Source organism: Siniperca chuatsi, linkage group LG15, assembly GCF_020085105.1.
Source record: "Siniperca chuatsi isolate FFG_IHB_CAS linkage group LG15, ASM2008510v1, whole genome shotgun sequence".
Lineage (NCBI taxonomy): Eukaryota > Metazoa > Chordata > Actinopteri > Centrarchiformes > Sinipercidae > Siniperca > Siniperca chuatsi.
In genome coordinates, this window is record NC_058056.1 from 14939784 (window position 1) to 14957221 (window position 17438).

General features: G+C 41.1%; 1 protein-coding gene across 7 annotated transcripts in view; it reads right to left on the reverse strand.

Moving 5' to 3' along the window:
* eml1 (EMAP like 1) overlaps window positions 1-17438 on the reverse strand; it is a 51659-nt gene that overhangs the window by 28248 nt on the left and 5973 nt on the right. Inside the window, exons 1-2 of one of the 7 annotated variants that reach the window (XM_044166009.1) lie at window positions 16291-16440; window positions 15730-15870 (exon numbers count right to left, since the gene is read on the reverse strand). The exons of 1 other annotated variant lie outside the window; for it this stretch is intronic. In XM_044166009.1, the coding sequence (XP_044021944.1) occupies window positions 15730-15760 (31 nt within the window). In that variant the 5' untranslated portion in view covers window positions 15761-15870; window positions 16291-16440. Of the gene's footprint in view, window positions 1-9820; window positions 9843-10280; window positions 11085-15729; window positions 15871-16290; window positions 16441-17438 lie in introns of those variants that run through there. 5 more of the 7 variants (XM_044166014.1, XM_044166008.1, XM_044166015.1 and 2 more) reach the window with 5 other exon arrangements.

Consider the following 17438-nt stretch of genomic DNA (forward strand, 5'->3'; position numbering starts at 1 on the left):
TCAAGTCAGAAAGCATCCTTGTAGTGGTGTGCAATGTACATAGATAATGTGATGATAGGGATTTTTGCAGAGTTTAACACTAGTGGAGATTTCCAAAATAATTCATTTAAAAGTTGTAATCCTTAAGATTTTCATTAAATCAAACCCTGTTTTTAACACTGTTTATGGTTGGCATATTTTCAGCAATAGCCATTCAATGTATTTACAGTCTATAATTACATCTCTATACAGTAGTTTTCATTGTTAGTGGCAGAGTCCGCCATTCCCATGATGGATTAAAATTACCTGCACATGCATGAGGGATTCACAGAAAATGATGCAGCAGCAACAGCTACACAGTTTGTACTTTAAGCTCTCTCCCTGCATGCAGAAAAGGTCAGAGCCTTTAATGGCCTTTAAATAACTTTTATTCATCAGACGGGTGCACGGTGGCAGAGAGGGTTGAAGGATAAGCAGACCTGCACACTCAAGTGGGATCAAAAAGGTGACATTTCTGAGAATAGGGCTGAACTTCACTCCACTTTTTTTGTTTGCCACTTGGCCAAACAAAGCTGAAGTGGTTGAGCTCACTTTGGACAAGGTTACGTTACTGATGCTCAGTTAACTCAGCGACATTTCAAGTTACAGCAACCAAGTCTGGTGATGATCTACATTTTTCTTTTGTCAATAAATCCCATAATAGCCATAATATTGTAAACAGACAGCCCAGGTCTCTGAATGACAATGGAGCTCTTTGCTGACTCAACACAAACAGGAGAGCAGTTGTTACGACAACAATATTCAATACAACAACAGTGATTTGGACTTTATATGACATAGCTCTGTAAATTAGAATTTAACCAATCGAACTGACAAAAAAGTAACAAACAGCTGAAGAAAGACACGCTTCTTTTTGCTGTGACTTTTAGAGAAAGAACAGACCACAGAAGCACTAAGTCATGCTTGGCAGCGACTCCAGGCTCTGACACAAGCCTCTTTCTCAGTCTCAACCTTTCTCCACATAAAACAGGGCTTTGTTCCTCAGTAACAAACAACCAGGAAGGAACAGGAGGCGGGGCACTTGTTCTATCCAATATGTGTGCGTGTGCACTCGTGTTGTTCCATCCAGTAACAGTGTTGTTATGGGAAACCAGATTTCCATGGTGTCTGTATGCTCTCACACACATACAGATATACTGTGTGCCAGAGACTGTCACCATCCTGAACATCAGCAAATCGTATATCAGCCATCTGGAGGGGAGAGAACTTGGCAGCAGACAAGATCGTTACACCACTAGACTGATGAAAAATATTAAAAACTGATTTTAGTTTGATTTTTGGTGTTTCTTTTCTTGAATTCTCCAATGTACTCACACTGCTATATGTCTGTGATGCATTTCAGGAGTTATTTTGTGATGATTTACGCCTGTGTTCTGGATTTCCACTCAACCAGCCATGTCTGCTTCTATATGCAATCAGAGCTTTGACATCACCCAGAAAACACACCTGAGCCTGTTACATCCAGCTTTGTTTAGCTTGAGTGAGCGATAAACCTCACAAGGCCACCTCATTACATTTTCTATGTACTCTGCGGTCACAGTGGACAGTTGCTTAGGACAAGTGGGATTTTTTTTTTTTTTACAAGTATTCTGCTTTACTCAGTTTTTAAATTAAATGCTTCCAACATCTGAGTAGACAAACATGCAATTTAAGTGGTTTTTGGTTCTGATTGTAAAGCTGAAAAAACAAGCTGTTCAGGAAATGTCAAAGATCTTCCATAGATGAAACTGTAAAGTTTTCTATATAAATTTGAGAAACAAAGTGGTTCTTGCAGTTGGAATTGTACTGTACTTCAGTTCTGGTTGGTTTAAATAGTTTGGGGAATTTTGAAAGATCCTGAGTTATCATTTAAATTCTTCCCACAGCTCACTGATTTGACCAATCAGCTTCTATGCAGCTGCTGGGTTTAACTGGTTGTCAGTGGTAGCTGTCCAGACTTAAATCTAAGCATAACATTGAGACAGCTGTAAGTTTTCCATTCACAAAAGTGAGTTGTACTCTTTACACGTAATGTAACAGGTCTTGTATTCTGGTCTGTTGATGATCTTTACTGTCAGTAGGGAGATTGGTAGCTTGTTCTCCTCTATAATGTATTACCTTTACTGTAAAAAAGTCCTTGCTCTTTGATTCTGAGAAAAATATGTGACATTTGCCACTTATGTTTGTGATGGAAGATTTCTGAAATCATACTGAATTGTAGCTGCACTAAAAGTATTGTAATATTATATTATCTAGTTTGAAACAACAAACCCTCTAACACCAAAGCTGGCCACTCAAAAGAAGGTACAAGCCATGTTAAAGCATGGACTTTTGCTTTAACTGATTGAAACTGACAAATTGACAACAATGGAGGGGAAAACAAATCAAATAATCATGTCCATCCTCTTTCCTCTCATCTCCGCACCTGTGTTCTTGATGAATCTATTATTAATGGGATATCTAATGGGATTCTCCTCTTTTTCCTCTCCATCTGTTACAGACAGGCTGAACACATGCAATGGGGGATACACACACACACACACACACACACACACACACACACACACACACACACACAAAACATGCAGAGCTGAGGCTTCCCCCTTGGTTTTTCCATTAACAGCAGGTGTAAGAGACCAATTAGGGGGCTAAGCAGCCTCTGGGAGCTGCACCACAGACACAGAGAGGTTAATTATTATCTGTTCACATCACAACTGGCCAGATGAAATCCTGGACAGGGTTTAAAGATGAGGAGCGACCAAATCAGTGGCCCGTGACTTTAGGCCCAGTGGAGACAATATGCTGCTGGAGATAATTTATGATTTATGCACAGACATTCACATGCACTGATATGCATGTGCACACATGACTGTGGACACACATACCTGTGCTGACACAGATACACACTGATGATCTGTGCTGGAAATCATCTGATTGGACAGAATAGCTTTGGAGATACTTTGAGCATCAAGCAGAGATTAAAATCAATGTCATCTCTTTGGGATTCTGCTGACTTGTGCGATTTATTACTGGTCGCCCTCCCCCACAGGTAGAAGTCACCGCTCTGTGGAGCACGTTTAGTGTTACCATGCAGAGTGGAAGCATCCTACACGATTCTGTTTCTGGCTCTTTCATGGTATTTTTACACATCCCTGACATCCTGTTCAAGGACTCGTGCAGCCTGCGTGTCTCCTCTCCTGACCTTGTGATGGTATGCACACGAACACACACACACACACACACACACACACACACACACACACACACACACACACACACACACACACACACAGAAGTTGAGGATGGACACATACAAATACACACACATAACCAGAATGCTTCTCCCTTCCATGTTTGACTGTCAGAAGCATTAGTTACACACACACACAGACGCACACATGCAGAGTCAGTATATATATTTAGCACACACACTCCTGCTTTACATGCCTGATTGTTTTAGTGGGTCATGGGATGAGGCTGCACGAATGTGTGTCAGTGGAGGAAAAGATGAGAGAGCGAAAGAGAAGAGAAGAGGGGAAATACTCAAGACAACAAATGGCATCTCCTGCCCGCTGGCTCACCAAGGGTCTGTTTCCATGAGCACCTGACCTTGTTTCTGAATAAAATGCAATGTATCACAAGGTAACCACACTATACATAACAATATTTATGTAACTGAAGAGGAAAAAAATATTTTGTTTATACTGAGTTTTATAGAGAGCTGAGATCAAACAAATGTACAAAAGAGCGATTGCCAAATAGCAAAATATTTTCAAATTTCAAATGTCTGCAGAAAAAGAAGAAAGTGCCTCTGCCTCAATAAGGCAACAGTAAATGTCATGATACTGATGCCAGAATATTGATAAACATATTTAATATATTGCAATATCGATAATTTGTCCCACCCTTACTTTACAACTTTACAAAAACAGTTGAAGTTGCATTCTGCCATAAAAAGGGGAAACATACAATAGCAATTTTGTTGTGTTTTCTTTTGTTGTTTTTTTTACAAAGCTCAAATATCATGACTCAAGTGTGGATTACACCCATAGCTGCTACTAAACATTACAGAGCTGAAATGATAACTTGATTCATCATAATAGTTGATTTTTAATTTATATATATATATATATATATATATATATATATATATATATATATATATATATATATATATATATATATATGATTATTTTCATTATAATTTTCAAAATTGCTGTAAAAATTGTTATAATTTCCCACAGCCCAAGTTGACATCGACTGTGTGGGGGGAAAAAAAATATTATTATATAGGCCTTAGCATTGTCAGTCTGTTCACTGACATTGCTCTGCATGTATGTACATACTCGACAGATGTCAGTAATAACTGCCCACTACACTGTTTGCTCTACATTGCTCATTTGATCCTGGCTCAGTATGATTCTGGCTTGTGGCCTAATCTTCCTCTTCTATGCAGATAATACATATTGTACTATGCAGATGAATTCTCCTCTGTATATACAGTATGTATCTATAGAATGCCCTAATTACAAGTATTTAAGGCAGAAGATTCATGAAGAGAGCAGAATACCAGTGTGGAGGGCTGGCACTACGTGGACACCGGACTGCTTTCGTTATGTAAGAGGCATCATTTCTCAACCGGCAAAAAGGGTAACCACTAGCTACAGATCTGCTGGCTCCCACAGATCTCAAACAAACACACTCACACTCACACGCACAAACACACACACACACACAGCTTGGCTGTCCTGCAGCACAATCTGCTGTTTTAGACGACACACCACAGAGCTGGAGACGCAGGGTATCTGCTGCTGTAGCCTGCTGCACAAACTGCTATAACATGTACAGGTTTAATGAGCACACACTGTCACTCTGTGTAACTGTGTTAGCAGCTAATGGCTCTCTATTCTGCAGCATGAAAGAGAAAGTGAAAGGCGAACTCTTATCAGGAGAAACAGGAGAAAAAAGTGAGGGAGATAAGGAGCAGGAGGGGGGGGCAGCGTGACTCGTGACTACAGACACCCAAACCGCCCCACTCAATATCTGACTGTCTGGAGATAAAAGAAAACCCAGAAAAGCACTCTGAGCTCCACTTGGGGCACTCGCACAAGATCAAACAAAGAGCGTGAGAGAGTCTGACGTGGGGATGAGGGTGAAGAAACAGAGAGAGCTTGAGAAAGAAGGAAAGTAAAGCAAGGTGAAGGACAGAAGGTGTCAGAGAGTTAAACATTTATGAAATCCAGCGACACTGAGGGAGATTGTAAGGGGACTATGAGATAAAAAGAAATGGAGAGTGGTGTGTGCTCTCACTGGCACAGCAACAGGAAATCAATGTCTACCTTTAAATAATCAGCAGCAGTGGATGAGTTATCCCACTGAGGTCGATATTTATTAAACTGCTGCTCTGGTACATGTTACAGTTACAGATGACTGATGGCAGAGAGACACATCATTTCCTAATACTCCCTTCTCTCACTGTTTGTCTATTGACATTTTTGTGCAGTTTTTGCTCCTAATTTCTCTGTATCATTCTTCCCTGCTTCACTGTGTCCTCCCGGTTGTCTAGCTGGCAAATTCTGGTGCCATCATGGTACACTGGCACTGCCGTCTGCCGGTAAGGTGAGGGCCGTGCCAGTGTGCCTGTGGGTGTACAGCATGAGTGTGGAGCACAGAGATAAAGGGATGTTTAATCCAAATCTGAGCAGACATCATTAGCTCAAAAGGTATATGAACAAATCTCACGAATGAATGCAGGCAAGTAGATTTGTTTGGATGGAGAGGCTGGGTGCTTTGAGATGAACATGAGTGTGTGATCAACAGTATTACAGCGTTGTAAGTGAGCCAAATTTACTTATTAACAGATTTACTTCTAACACATCAGGAGCTTTTGATGCACCAGGAACTAATGAACAAGGAATTGCATTAACTCATGTTTTGCTCTCATGATTGTGCAGGTCTTTAGCTACACGTTTCATGTACTCAACATGATTGCCAATCATAGTCCAAAGCATAGCCTTTCAAAGGTTTTTAGACTTTAGATGTTCCAGCTTCTCTGCAGTCACTGGCTTCACTTTTCTGTGTGATTTGAAAATCAACTTGTGGAGATTTAAACTCGCTTCAGATCAGAGCTGTAATGACTAGAAGATTAGTCAATTGACAGAAAATTCATCAGCAACAATTTTGATAATCAGGTTATTGTTTAAGTTATTTATCAAGAAACAAAACTAAGCATCTACAGGCATTCTAGCTGCGGCTCTGTAAGGCTGTATGTAAGCACAGCGGTGTTAAGAGCAAAACGCTATGGTCAGCATGCTAACATAGTTAGCAGTGATAATGCTAACATGCTGATGTTCAACAGGCAATATTCACCATGTTCATCACTTAGCATAGCATATTAGCATGCTAACATTTACTAATTAGCACTAAACTCAAAGTACAGCTGAGGCTGATGGGAATGTCATTAGTTTTGCAGGTATTTGGTCATAAACTAAAGTATTGAAAAAAATTAATTTGAATGTACCAAACTTCATAGCAATCCATCCAAAGGTTGCTGAGACATTTCAGTCTGGACCAAAGTGGTGGACTGACCGACCAACCGATATTGCAACATCTAGAGCCTCGCAGCTAGCGTGTCTAAAAATGTCAAATGCTATTTTTGGGTTTGGGACATTTGGTCAGACAAATTTGAAGACTTGGGCTGTGGAAAACTGTGACATAAATGATTAATAGATTCATCAATAGTCTACAACATCCAACATAATCCATCAAAGTGAAAATTTTACGTTATTGGTGATTGGTATTTGTGAGCAGGTTTAAAACACTCCTAGGAGGTGCATTCAAGGATGCTCCAACATCTGCCATTTGGGTGTCAAAAAGCATTCCTTTCATGTTGTGAATTCAAAGCCAGAAGATAAACAATAAGCAGACAGGACAGTGTAGAAAAATATCATATGAATTTGGTTGCTTGTGTATTAAAAAGGTTGCTTTTGGGCAGACAATTGCTTTGTAAGTTGATTTTCAAACTGTAGAGAAATTAATGGAAATCAATTAGGAAAACATGACATCAAACTCCAAAGTTATGGTAGGTTTTGGATAATGGTTGGTGTTGGTGTAACAGCAGGCAAAGTAGGGAAAACATGCAGGATGGCCCTGTAAAGTGATGATAACATCAAATGGACACTTTCTTTACCTTAAAATGAATAAGAATCGTGCTGAAGAAGAACATTGGTAAATTCTATAAAGACAACAACAATCTCATTACCAGGTGCACAACACAGACTAATTCAATCAAAAGTGATTTAACACAGACAAAAAGCTTCTCAAAAGGATTCACTCCCTTCATCAGCTGTAATCAGCGTGTGTGTCTGTGTGTCCCAGTGCGTAATGGGGATAATTTTCAGTTAGCCTGAGCTAGCCCTGACCTCCTGAGGACAAGGCATGCAGCGTGCGCGTGTTTCTGCAGTTTAGCTGACCTAGTCTCTGAACATTAGTCTGGTTGGATGCTCCACAACACATGGGCCAAGAGAGAGGGAGAGAAAGAGGCGAATGAATGACATCATTGAGTTTTGCTTTGAGTGGATCTGGGTTCAGCTGGAAGGCTGCAGCAAAGCAGTATGATATCACTTTGGCCTACAGGCCATACACACACACACACACACACACACACACACACACACACACACACACACCAAGTCCTACAGATGTGTGAGCACACATCCTACTCCGTGGTGTTAGGTTTGTGTGTGTGTGTGAGAGAAGAGAAAGCAGGGGGTTGGAGGTTGGAAAATCCCTGGCAACAGCCCCTGAGCAGCATGTCTTATTTCATTTGGTTTCTCTCAGAGAGGAAACATGACATTGTGAAGGATTACCCACAAACCCTTTTAGTGTCTGACAACTCACAGGCTCTCTCTCTGGTTGCTGGTCATGACATGGCAAGAAGCACGAGGGGGAATCTTAAAAAAACAGAGACTTAAGGCCTTTAGGAGCATGTAATCACAAATTAACTAAGTGTAGACTGAGTGAACAAAGTGTATAGTTTGGATTCTTCAGATCTTTAGGTAAAGAAATCAAGTCCAAGTTAGAAGAAGAAATTACAGTTTTTCGACTGCACTAAACTTCTCCCTCACCTGTCAACAAACTGCTGAGCCTCGAGGACGACACGTATATAATGCAGTCCTGAAATGCTGTACCTGCCAGTACACTGTAATTTGTGAGACTTTTTAAAGATCAGTCGTTTCCTCAGAGGAAGTCGTAGAGCTATTCTGATACTGTACAACAACTGCTACACCTGTTTTTCAGGTCCATCCAACCGACCCACCTCAGCTGTTATCCTTGGCGCTGTCAGCACTTTGCTCATCACACAGGAACACAACATGTGAGTAGAAAAGGTGCAAACCCACTTCTCTTCTCTTCCCTCCTTTGCTTTGGTTTATCAGAAATCAGCACTTATTATTGTGACATATGGGATGGTGGCTCTGTTTTCAAACATACAAACCAGGAACTGGGTTCAATCTGATGCCTCACCGTTGTAACTTATTCCTGTTTCCTTGTCACAAGTGACCTTACACTGCATACCATGAAAAATTAAGCAGATGCACCATCTTTAGTTAGTTATTTATGGACTTGACGTACCAAGGGAAGCCGCACAGGTGCAGGAAAAAAGTTATATTTCTCTTTTCTACACTGAATATATAAAACATTATAGATATCATGCATGATCTATAGCTCAACTATAAGCTTCTCTAACTCATCTGTTTCTCTTTGTCTGCATCTTCTCCTTTGTGATTGGTATACATGTAAAGAGGGAAATCCATAAGGGATAAAAGCTTTTAACTGAATTCACATCATCAGTGAAGTAGTGAAGTACTTAGCATCCGCGGTGGGAGATACCTCTATGTATGATTTGCTGTTGGACAACGGTATTCCCTCATCCAATCGACTGCTAGTGCTTACACAGCGCAGTAAACATTATAGATTTTTTCATGATCCACCAATGGCAATTACTAGTTCACACTACGCTTCAACAATGATAGCTTATGCTCACTAACCACCACACGGTCACTGCAACTGCTAAGTATACACTGAAAAATGTTAGCTGTACATTAAAAACAATGAGGATGCCACACTGAGCGGGATGAGAGGTTACTCTTTTGGGGGAAGGTTCCACCCTCCATATGTTAAACATTTTATTTTATCTTCATTTAGTTGGTTCAGTGAATCTCAAATCAGCATTACAGCCTGGTTTAAAGTCCCTCTGCTACAGTAGTGGTCTCTATTAGAGTTATTGTGTTGGGGATAATCCCTTTTGTGTAGGGGGGCTCACTAACTGTAGTTTGTCAGTATGCAGGCAGTGATGGCACCACCAAACTGAGAAACATACTGTAGAGAGCCTCATTTAAAAACAATACATAATTGAAAATTAGAATCCTTCTGACATGTTGGACTGAGATATGCACCACTATAGAACCTGTTTGAGCAAAGTTTAGCAGTTTTGGTATTTCTAAATATTAGGAGGTAAATCTTACATAAGGGTTTACTTGTAAAAAAAGAAACTAGAGCTTCTTGGAAATAAATCCTAAACTGATGTCATACTGATGTGTCATGCTGCTTCCCTTCTTCCCTGAGTCACCCTCTCCCACCCATAACATTAGCAGGCTGAAGTATGGTTTGTCCCTCGGCCAGCAAATAAATGACATTAGTGCAGCACATGAGCAATAGTGTCCTGTTCTGTCAGTCCTGTTCTGTCTCATTCAGCAAACTGATCGCAATCAGCCAACAGGGGAGAAATATATTCATAACATACCCTTCATCAGATCAAGCAGAACCAGAGTAATCAGGGCAGCTGCTGTGAGCAAACGACATCCTCCCTCCTTCTTTGTTTATTAGCTCTCTTGATGGCTGATGGCTCACATAGACTGTTGACATTATTGTGGCCTTGATTCCAGAGACATCCTTTTAATTCTACAGTGTGTTTTTTTGAAGCTAGTTTTAAATCTTTGCCAGGTTTTACAAAAAAATTATGGGAAATGTTAAAAGTCATGCACAAGAACATAAAGGCTGAACTCCTTTTTCATCAATGCCCTATAGGAGCTGGAGCTAAAATAGCTCATGTCTGCAACACAAACACACATACACACATCTCTACTTGAGTGTCAAGTTTAGACGGTCAGCTGGTGCCATGTCAGGTCCAGAGAAACAACATGCAGCCGAGGGAATAGAGGGGATGGGGGAGGAAGGGTGAGGAGAGGATTAGTTAGTTTTACCGTTGCAGAACTGTAGCAGTGATGAGGTGTCATACAAGCTGCTGTAGCTGGAAAACCCGTCCTCCATTATCAACCTTTGCTCTGCTGCTCTGTGCTCCCTCTGTTATCCACCACTCCTTCGCCCTCCTCTCTCTCTCCCTCTCTGGTGACTCCCCTCCGTTAGTTTATCGTTCACTTGGCATCCAAGGCGATCCCTCCATTCACTCTGCACGGGTCAGGCTCCCTGGGTGAGTCACCATGGCAACCCATTCACTCCGATTATGTCATGTGAACTCCAACCCCTCTTCTTTTCCACTCCCCTCTCACAAAAAAAGTCCTGAACTACGGCAGAAAACACTCCCTGCTGAAGAATGACTGCACCGGACCGCTGGAAAGACAGAGACAGAAGTTAAGAGGCTGCTGGTGGTTTTGTTTTCCCCCTGTGCTCGTCCTCTCCTCCCTTCTGCTCCTCTTTTCCCCTCCCTCTGTTCTCCTCTTGTCCTTCTGTCTTCAGCAGAGGCAGCTGTGTGTTGTTAGCTCTCGCTGATCTCCAGCAGAAAAACAGATTTAAGAGGGCTTGAGCTGAGAGCGCAGGCAGGCTCTGGGATAGGCAGTTACTGTGTGTGTGTGTATGTGTGTATGTGTGTGTGTCAGAGGCTGTGTGTGTGTGAGTGTTTAGATAATGTTCGGGACAGCCCAGCCTTCCCCTGTCACACTGTGTGGACGAGTCAGAACGCAGGAGGCTGGGCCTGCCGGATAGATCCTCCTCCTCCTCCTCTCGTTTGGTGAGAGAGGAGGAGAGGAGAGGACAAGGTAGGGTCTGAGAGGAAATGAGAAGAGAGGAAAGAAAAGGATAAAAGAGGACAGTAGGACAAAAGAGGGGAAGAGAAAGAAAGAGAGGAAAGCAGAGAAGAAAATAGGAGAGGGGGAAAAGGCAAGGAAAAGAGATAAGAGGACAAGGTAGGGTAGGAGAGGAGAGTTGAGGATAAAGGAGGAGAGGAGAAAAGAGGAGAGGAAAGGAGGAAATAGGACAGGACAAGGTAGGGTAGGAGAGAAGAAGAAGTATGGAGAGAAGTGAGGGGAAGAAGGGAGTAGAGGGGAGGAAAGGAGGGTAGAGGAGAGGAGAGGAGAGGAAATGTGGACAAATGCAAAAATGCACAAATGAAGGAAACCAAACCAATGATTAGTTACCAAAATGACTAAGACACTGTGGGCCCCTCAGTCAATATATAGCAGTTACTAGAGTTACTACATTATTCTACTGCTCACACACAGACAGAGTCACACATACTGTATGTAATGGTATGGAGTCACATGGGGACACACCATAACAAACCAACGGCAAAGCTTTCTTGAAGCCAAAAATTCAAACCGAACATTGCCAGGGGATGGATCTATGCGGTGGCTAAACATGATTATCATTCTGTCCTCTGTCTGTCTTATCTGCCACGTTGCAGACTGCACAGAGACCGAGGGATCCTTAAAACAAGGACAAGAGGGGGGAGAGAATGAAAGGGAGACTAGGGGATTGAGAAAGAGAGAAATAAATGGGATAGAGGGGGAGGGGATGGAGGAGAAAAAGAAAGAGCGCTTGAGGAGGGTGTGGGGTATAGAGAGAAGAACCAAATTAAAAAGTGAGCCGGGTGGGAGTTTAGTGAGGGAAAACGGGGGATACCCTAAAAAACAGGGTGCTTCTTAATTCTAAGTGGGGGTTTTGAATGTGCATGTGAGGGGGGCCTCTTTGCATTATTTATAATTCAAGCTTGCAGGGAAAAATAATAAGCCTAAAAAAGACAGAGTCTGTGGCCTATATTCATGAAACATTCTCCCCTTTCTTGCTAGATCACAAGATGGAGCCGACAAAATTACACAAAGGCAGGGATGCTCTGAAGACCAGCAGTGGGAGAGACCATGAAAGGATACATTTGTTTCTCCCAATGTTTTTATAGTAGCCCAGCAGATGTGATATAATCTGTCTGCTCTTTTTCTGCAGGTATCTCCAATAATATCTAGAATACTTTCTGGTTCATAGGTGGCCCGGCTAGATTTAACCTTTAACAGGAGGATGAAAGGGATGCAGTGAAGCACCTTTTAACGGCTGATCAGTTTATGGTTCAAAGTTTCCGTGTTGTTGACCTCAGAGCTGCAGCCCTTGTATTCTCTCCCTCAGGAAAACACTGCACTCTGCTTCACTTATTACACAATAACATCAAGCCACCGACAGTTCCACTAAGCTCAGTAGCTGCCAGGATTATGTGAGAAAACAAGGTGCTCTTTGTAGGCCGATGTTGCATTTGCACGCTGCAATGGTTGTGTAAAATCACAAGGATATTACATTTCAAAACACACATAAAGCAGGATAAAGTGTTGACCTTTACACCATTTGTTCATATTACTCTTTGTCTACAGGTACAGCTAATATTCTCATCTACAACTGGAACGTGGAAAAATGCACCAAGGTATTTGTATTTATTTAGATAATATGCAATCACATTTCAGACATTTTTAACCACCAAAAGGCCACAACATCCAGTGTTTTGATTCAGATACAGAAAGGAATTTCATGCAGCTCCTCACCCAGAGCCATCAAGCAACACACGCTGTAAACATCCTTTGTGTTTTTATTCTGAAGGCTACGAGTCACATTGGTGTTTTGTCTAAAGGGGTTCAGATTATTACAAATCTCATTCTGGGGCAGATTTGGGATCTAGATTAGGGACAGGTCTGGTTTTTGTATGTCTGTCTCAGTGCATATGCTCATGTGTGAAGAGGCAAACTGGGTTATATTCCCTCCAAAATCTCCCCCATGGGTCCCCAAACCCCGTCTACAACCTAGCGGGTGGCAGGTGGCTCCACCCCTCCTCTCTCCACACCTCCCTATTGTTCCCCCTCCCACCACCTGTCAGTGAATCCAGAGGGTGCGCGCGTGCACACACACACACACACACACACACACGTTTCACTATCCCCGTGGGGGACAGTCATTGATATAATGCTTTCCCTAGCCCCTTACCCTAACCTTAACCATCACAACTAAGTGCCTAACCTTAACCCTTACCCTAACCTTAACCTAACTGTAACCTGTACCCTAAAACCAAGTCTTAACCCTCAAAAAGCAGTCTCAACCCACTGGGATATAAGAACATGAATCACACACACACACACACACAAATATAAACAGGATAGTGCTATGCAGAGTGTGGGGATATCTCACTTCTACTAACAAATGTAGTGATGAACCCACAGAGAATGATCACCTGAGTCTGCAGCGAGTTTCAGATCATTATTTAGCTGTCCGGCTACAACTTTACTGTTTTGGTTCACTCTCACTGCTCTCATAGCGTTCTACAAGCTCTAAAAACGCACTGTACACTACCTGCCCAGCTCTAAAAAGCAGACAGACAAAATTAGCGACTAGCTGGTGAACATAGTGGAGCATTTAGCAGCTAAAGAGCCTGATATTTCCTCCAGGCGTTGGTGGAGACCAAAAAGAGAGCTAAAGAGAGTGAATTTTGGACTTACATTTACCAGGATTCACCTCTTAAACTTTGCCACGATCTCCATTTTTACAAATTTGTAAAAACTAGAGAAGAGTATTTAAAATTCTAATGGACATACCAAAGGTTTCCACATGCAGTATGTCCAGTAAGCTGAATTTGAGGTAAATGTGTATAAAATAATGCCCAGTCTAGAATATTTCAATTTGAGGTAATGACACAGCTATAAAAACATGGTATCCTGGGTGTGACTGTTTCATTCAGTGTAAGCATACTGTAACTTCAATAATATATTGCAACAAGCACAAATCTGATATTGTCATAAAGTCTGATGAATGCTTTTTGTAAATTTAAAGCAACTTCAGGAAAAATCAAGAGTTTAAATGGAAATGCAAATCATGCAGTAGTTAAAAAAAAAGGACCTTAAACAGCAAGAAGCTTTCGTTCAACCTGCAGGATCAGAGTGCATGCAGCTATCTTACATAATACACCTGGCAGAGGTTCAGTGTCTCGCCTAAGAGCACTTTAGCAAGGCTTCCTCACCTGCCCTGCTGACTCTGTTTTTACAGCATTGGTTCTCAGGAGGCACTTGAAGGTCATATTCAAACTGAGCTCAGTTGTTCATTTATTTATTTTTCTTCAGAAGAGAGAAAAGAAACTGCTGACATTCATTTTATCCACAGATGATCAGTCAGTCTGTCAGTAGGCCAGGATTATACACAATCAAATCCAGAGCTGAGGAGGAAACAAGGTCAATCCTCTGTATGATCCAGCCACCATCTGTGTGCCTGTCCTGGTTACTGGGCTGTTTTGTGCTTTACACCATGAATTAATCCAACCTGGGGTCTTAATGATCACATAAATATTACATTTCAAACAAAGCCTGGGGACATGTAATTTTGTTACCGTCCAGGGGTCAAGCTGGACAACTAAAGACTGTATACACATCTTTATCTCTAATGTTTTGTTGTGTGAAGGTTTGCTCCAACTAGTTAAACATTACAGAACAATAGTGACACTGTAAGTTGACAGATTTCAGTTCTACAAAGGCTTCTGAAATGTCCTTGGCAACATAAGGAAGTAAGATCACAAAAATGAATAAATTGAAATAACAAGATATATCGTAAAGATATCATAAATGCATCCCAAGTCAAACATTTAGATTGTTTATTTTTTACTCAAGTGATGCGAAAAAGTAGAAGTGAATGTGTAAAATATAAAATGTAAATGTGGCAGCAGGTAGCAAAGGTCACACAATATATATAAGTCAACAGGAAAGAGTGAACAGAATATCCTCACCATGAAACAAGTGTTATTCATTTATTTCCTTGGTGATAATATTCACACGAGGTTCATGAGTGCAGCAGTCTGGTCATTATGCCAACTCATTGTCTTACAGTGCAAGTAAGTGTGAAAGACTGTAGGGCTGATATTAGTTTTAGACCTAAAATAATATTTTTGTAGACATAACGGTATAGTGACAGTGACAGTTTCTCACAACAAACAATTTGTCTCAACTATTATTGGATGGATTGCCTTGAAATTTGTCACACACATTCATGACACCATCAAGTTAACATTTAAATTTGTCCAATACTTTGATTTGTGAAATACCTGCTAAACGATCAATCAGCCTCAGCTGTATGTGTTTAGTGCTAATTAGCAAATGTTAGCATGCTAACTAAGTCGAGGGAAATAGTAAACATGATACCTGCTAAATAACAGCATGTTAGCATTTTAATTTTGAGCATGTTGGCATGCTGATGTTAGCATTAAGCTCAAAGCACAGAGCTGCATGGATGGCTGTAAAAGTTTAGTCTTGTGAGTTATATTGTATATTTTAAAAAACTGTCCTACTTCCTCTATTTTTTCTTTTGTTAATCTAAAGTTAGTATATCTTTTTCCGTGACACTAAATGTCCAACTTTCCCCATTAGGAACATTAATGTTTTATCTTTTCATATCTTTTCTTACCTTCAGTTCTCAAAGCGTGACAGCGTGACATCTCATAACAGTAGCTGTGCTATTGACGCACCTAGATGGCTAGAAGAGGCCAGACCAGCAGAGGATGTAATCCTGTCTGTGACTGACAGGTTCACTCTTTCTAATAACTGTCTGGACAGGAGAGCAGAGATAGAAACAGGTAGAGATAGATTGAATATGAGAGGGGAGAGTAAATCAGCTGAGTTGAAAATACATCATTTCCCACCTGTTGGGGAAAATAACCTGTCATTTCTAATACATGCTTATCAGAGTAGGCGTTGAGTCCAGATTAAAAGACATTTTGACACTGAATTATGAACTCCGCTCCCCTCACATCAGACATTATTAGCTTATGAATCTAAAGTAAAGAGACTGCCTACGTACTGTGTGACAGTGATTTCAGTTGATGTTACATTTATCAAGGTCTAGTCCAACAGTGGAAAACAAGCCACTATCTGCTGTGTGTGTGAAAGAGCGAAAAATAGTTTAGTTTAACCCCGCAAGATCAACTAGAATCCTTAAAGAAGAGCTGTTGGAGGAAATGTGACTTACTTTCAGTGGGGGAGAATCCAACAGAGTGATAAGGTTTTGTTCACAGCTCTGCCTCAGAGAATCAGGCAGTATATGAGGACTCTCACAGCAACATAGATGCTGGATTCAAACCCACAACATGATACACGATCTGTGACTTATCCCAGTAATCATCTAACTTCTTACCTGCCCTCCTTATTACATCATTACTGTAAGAGGCTAAATAAGACTATGAGCATACCTGCCAACATTTAGGGGTCACATTTAACAGCTAACGCTAAACGTGGATCGGGGTGTGGGTTGCCAGGTTGCGGTAACGGATGGGTTGAAATTATATGTAGTTGTAGATTGTGTTTCATAGACGATCTGGCAACTTGGGTGACGTGGATCCGTGTATTCATAATAAAGTTAGAGGGTGATGCCAAATTACGGGAGTTTCCCAGGAGCACAACAAAACGGGAGACACCCGTGAAAAACGGTTTTGTTGGCAGGTATCATATGAGCCACGTTAGCGGTTCTACGGCGCTATAGGGCCAGCTAAATGCTAACTTTAGCATGCTAAGAAGCTCACAATGATTATGCTAACTTGTTGACGTTTAGCAGCTATTATGTTTACCATCTTAGTTGTAAGCATGCTAACATTTGCTAATTGGCACTAAACAACCAGGAGCTGAGGCTGATAGGAATATCATTAATTTTGCAGGTACTTGGTCATGAACCAAAGTATTAGACAAATTACACTTGTGACCACAAGATGGCGCTGGATGAAAAGTCGGGGGCTAAAATATCTTAAATAAATAAACCAATATTATTAAATTTCATCCAAAGGGGACATGAATGTGTGTACCAAATTTCATGGCAATCAATCAAAAAGTTGTTGATACATTTTCTCGCTTAACCACAAATGTCAACCTGCTGGGGGGGTTACAAGAAAAGTCAGGGGGTCCTTAAAGTCATTAGGATTCATCATCTGGGAACCATGGATATCTGTACCAACTTTCATGACAGTCCATCCAGTGGTTGTTGTAATCTATATAGCTGCTAGCGTAGCTATAAATGGTCAGTATAGAATATCAAATTGTATGTATACATGTATAATATACTTTATTGTGCCTACACAACTTCTAAAATTGAATATTTCATCCATCCAAATCTTTTGCTATCAGTGC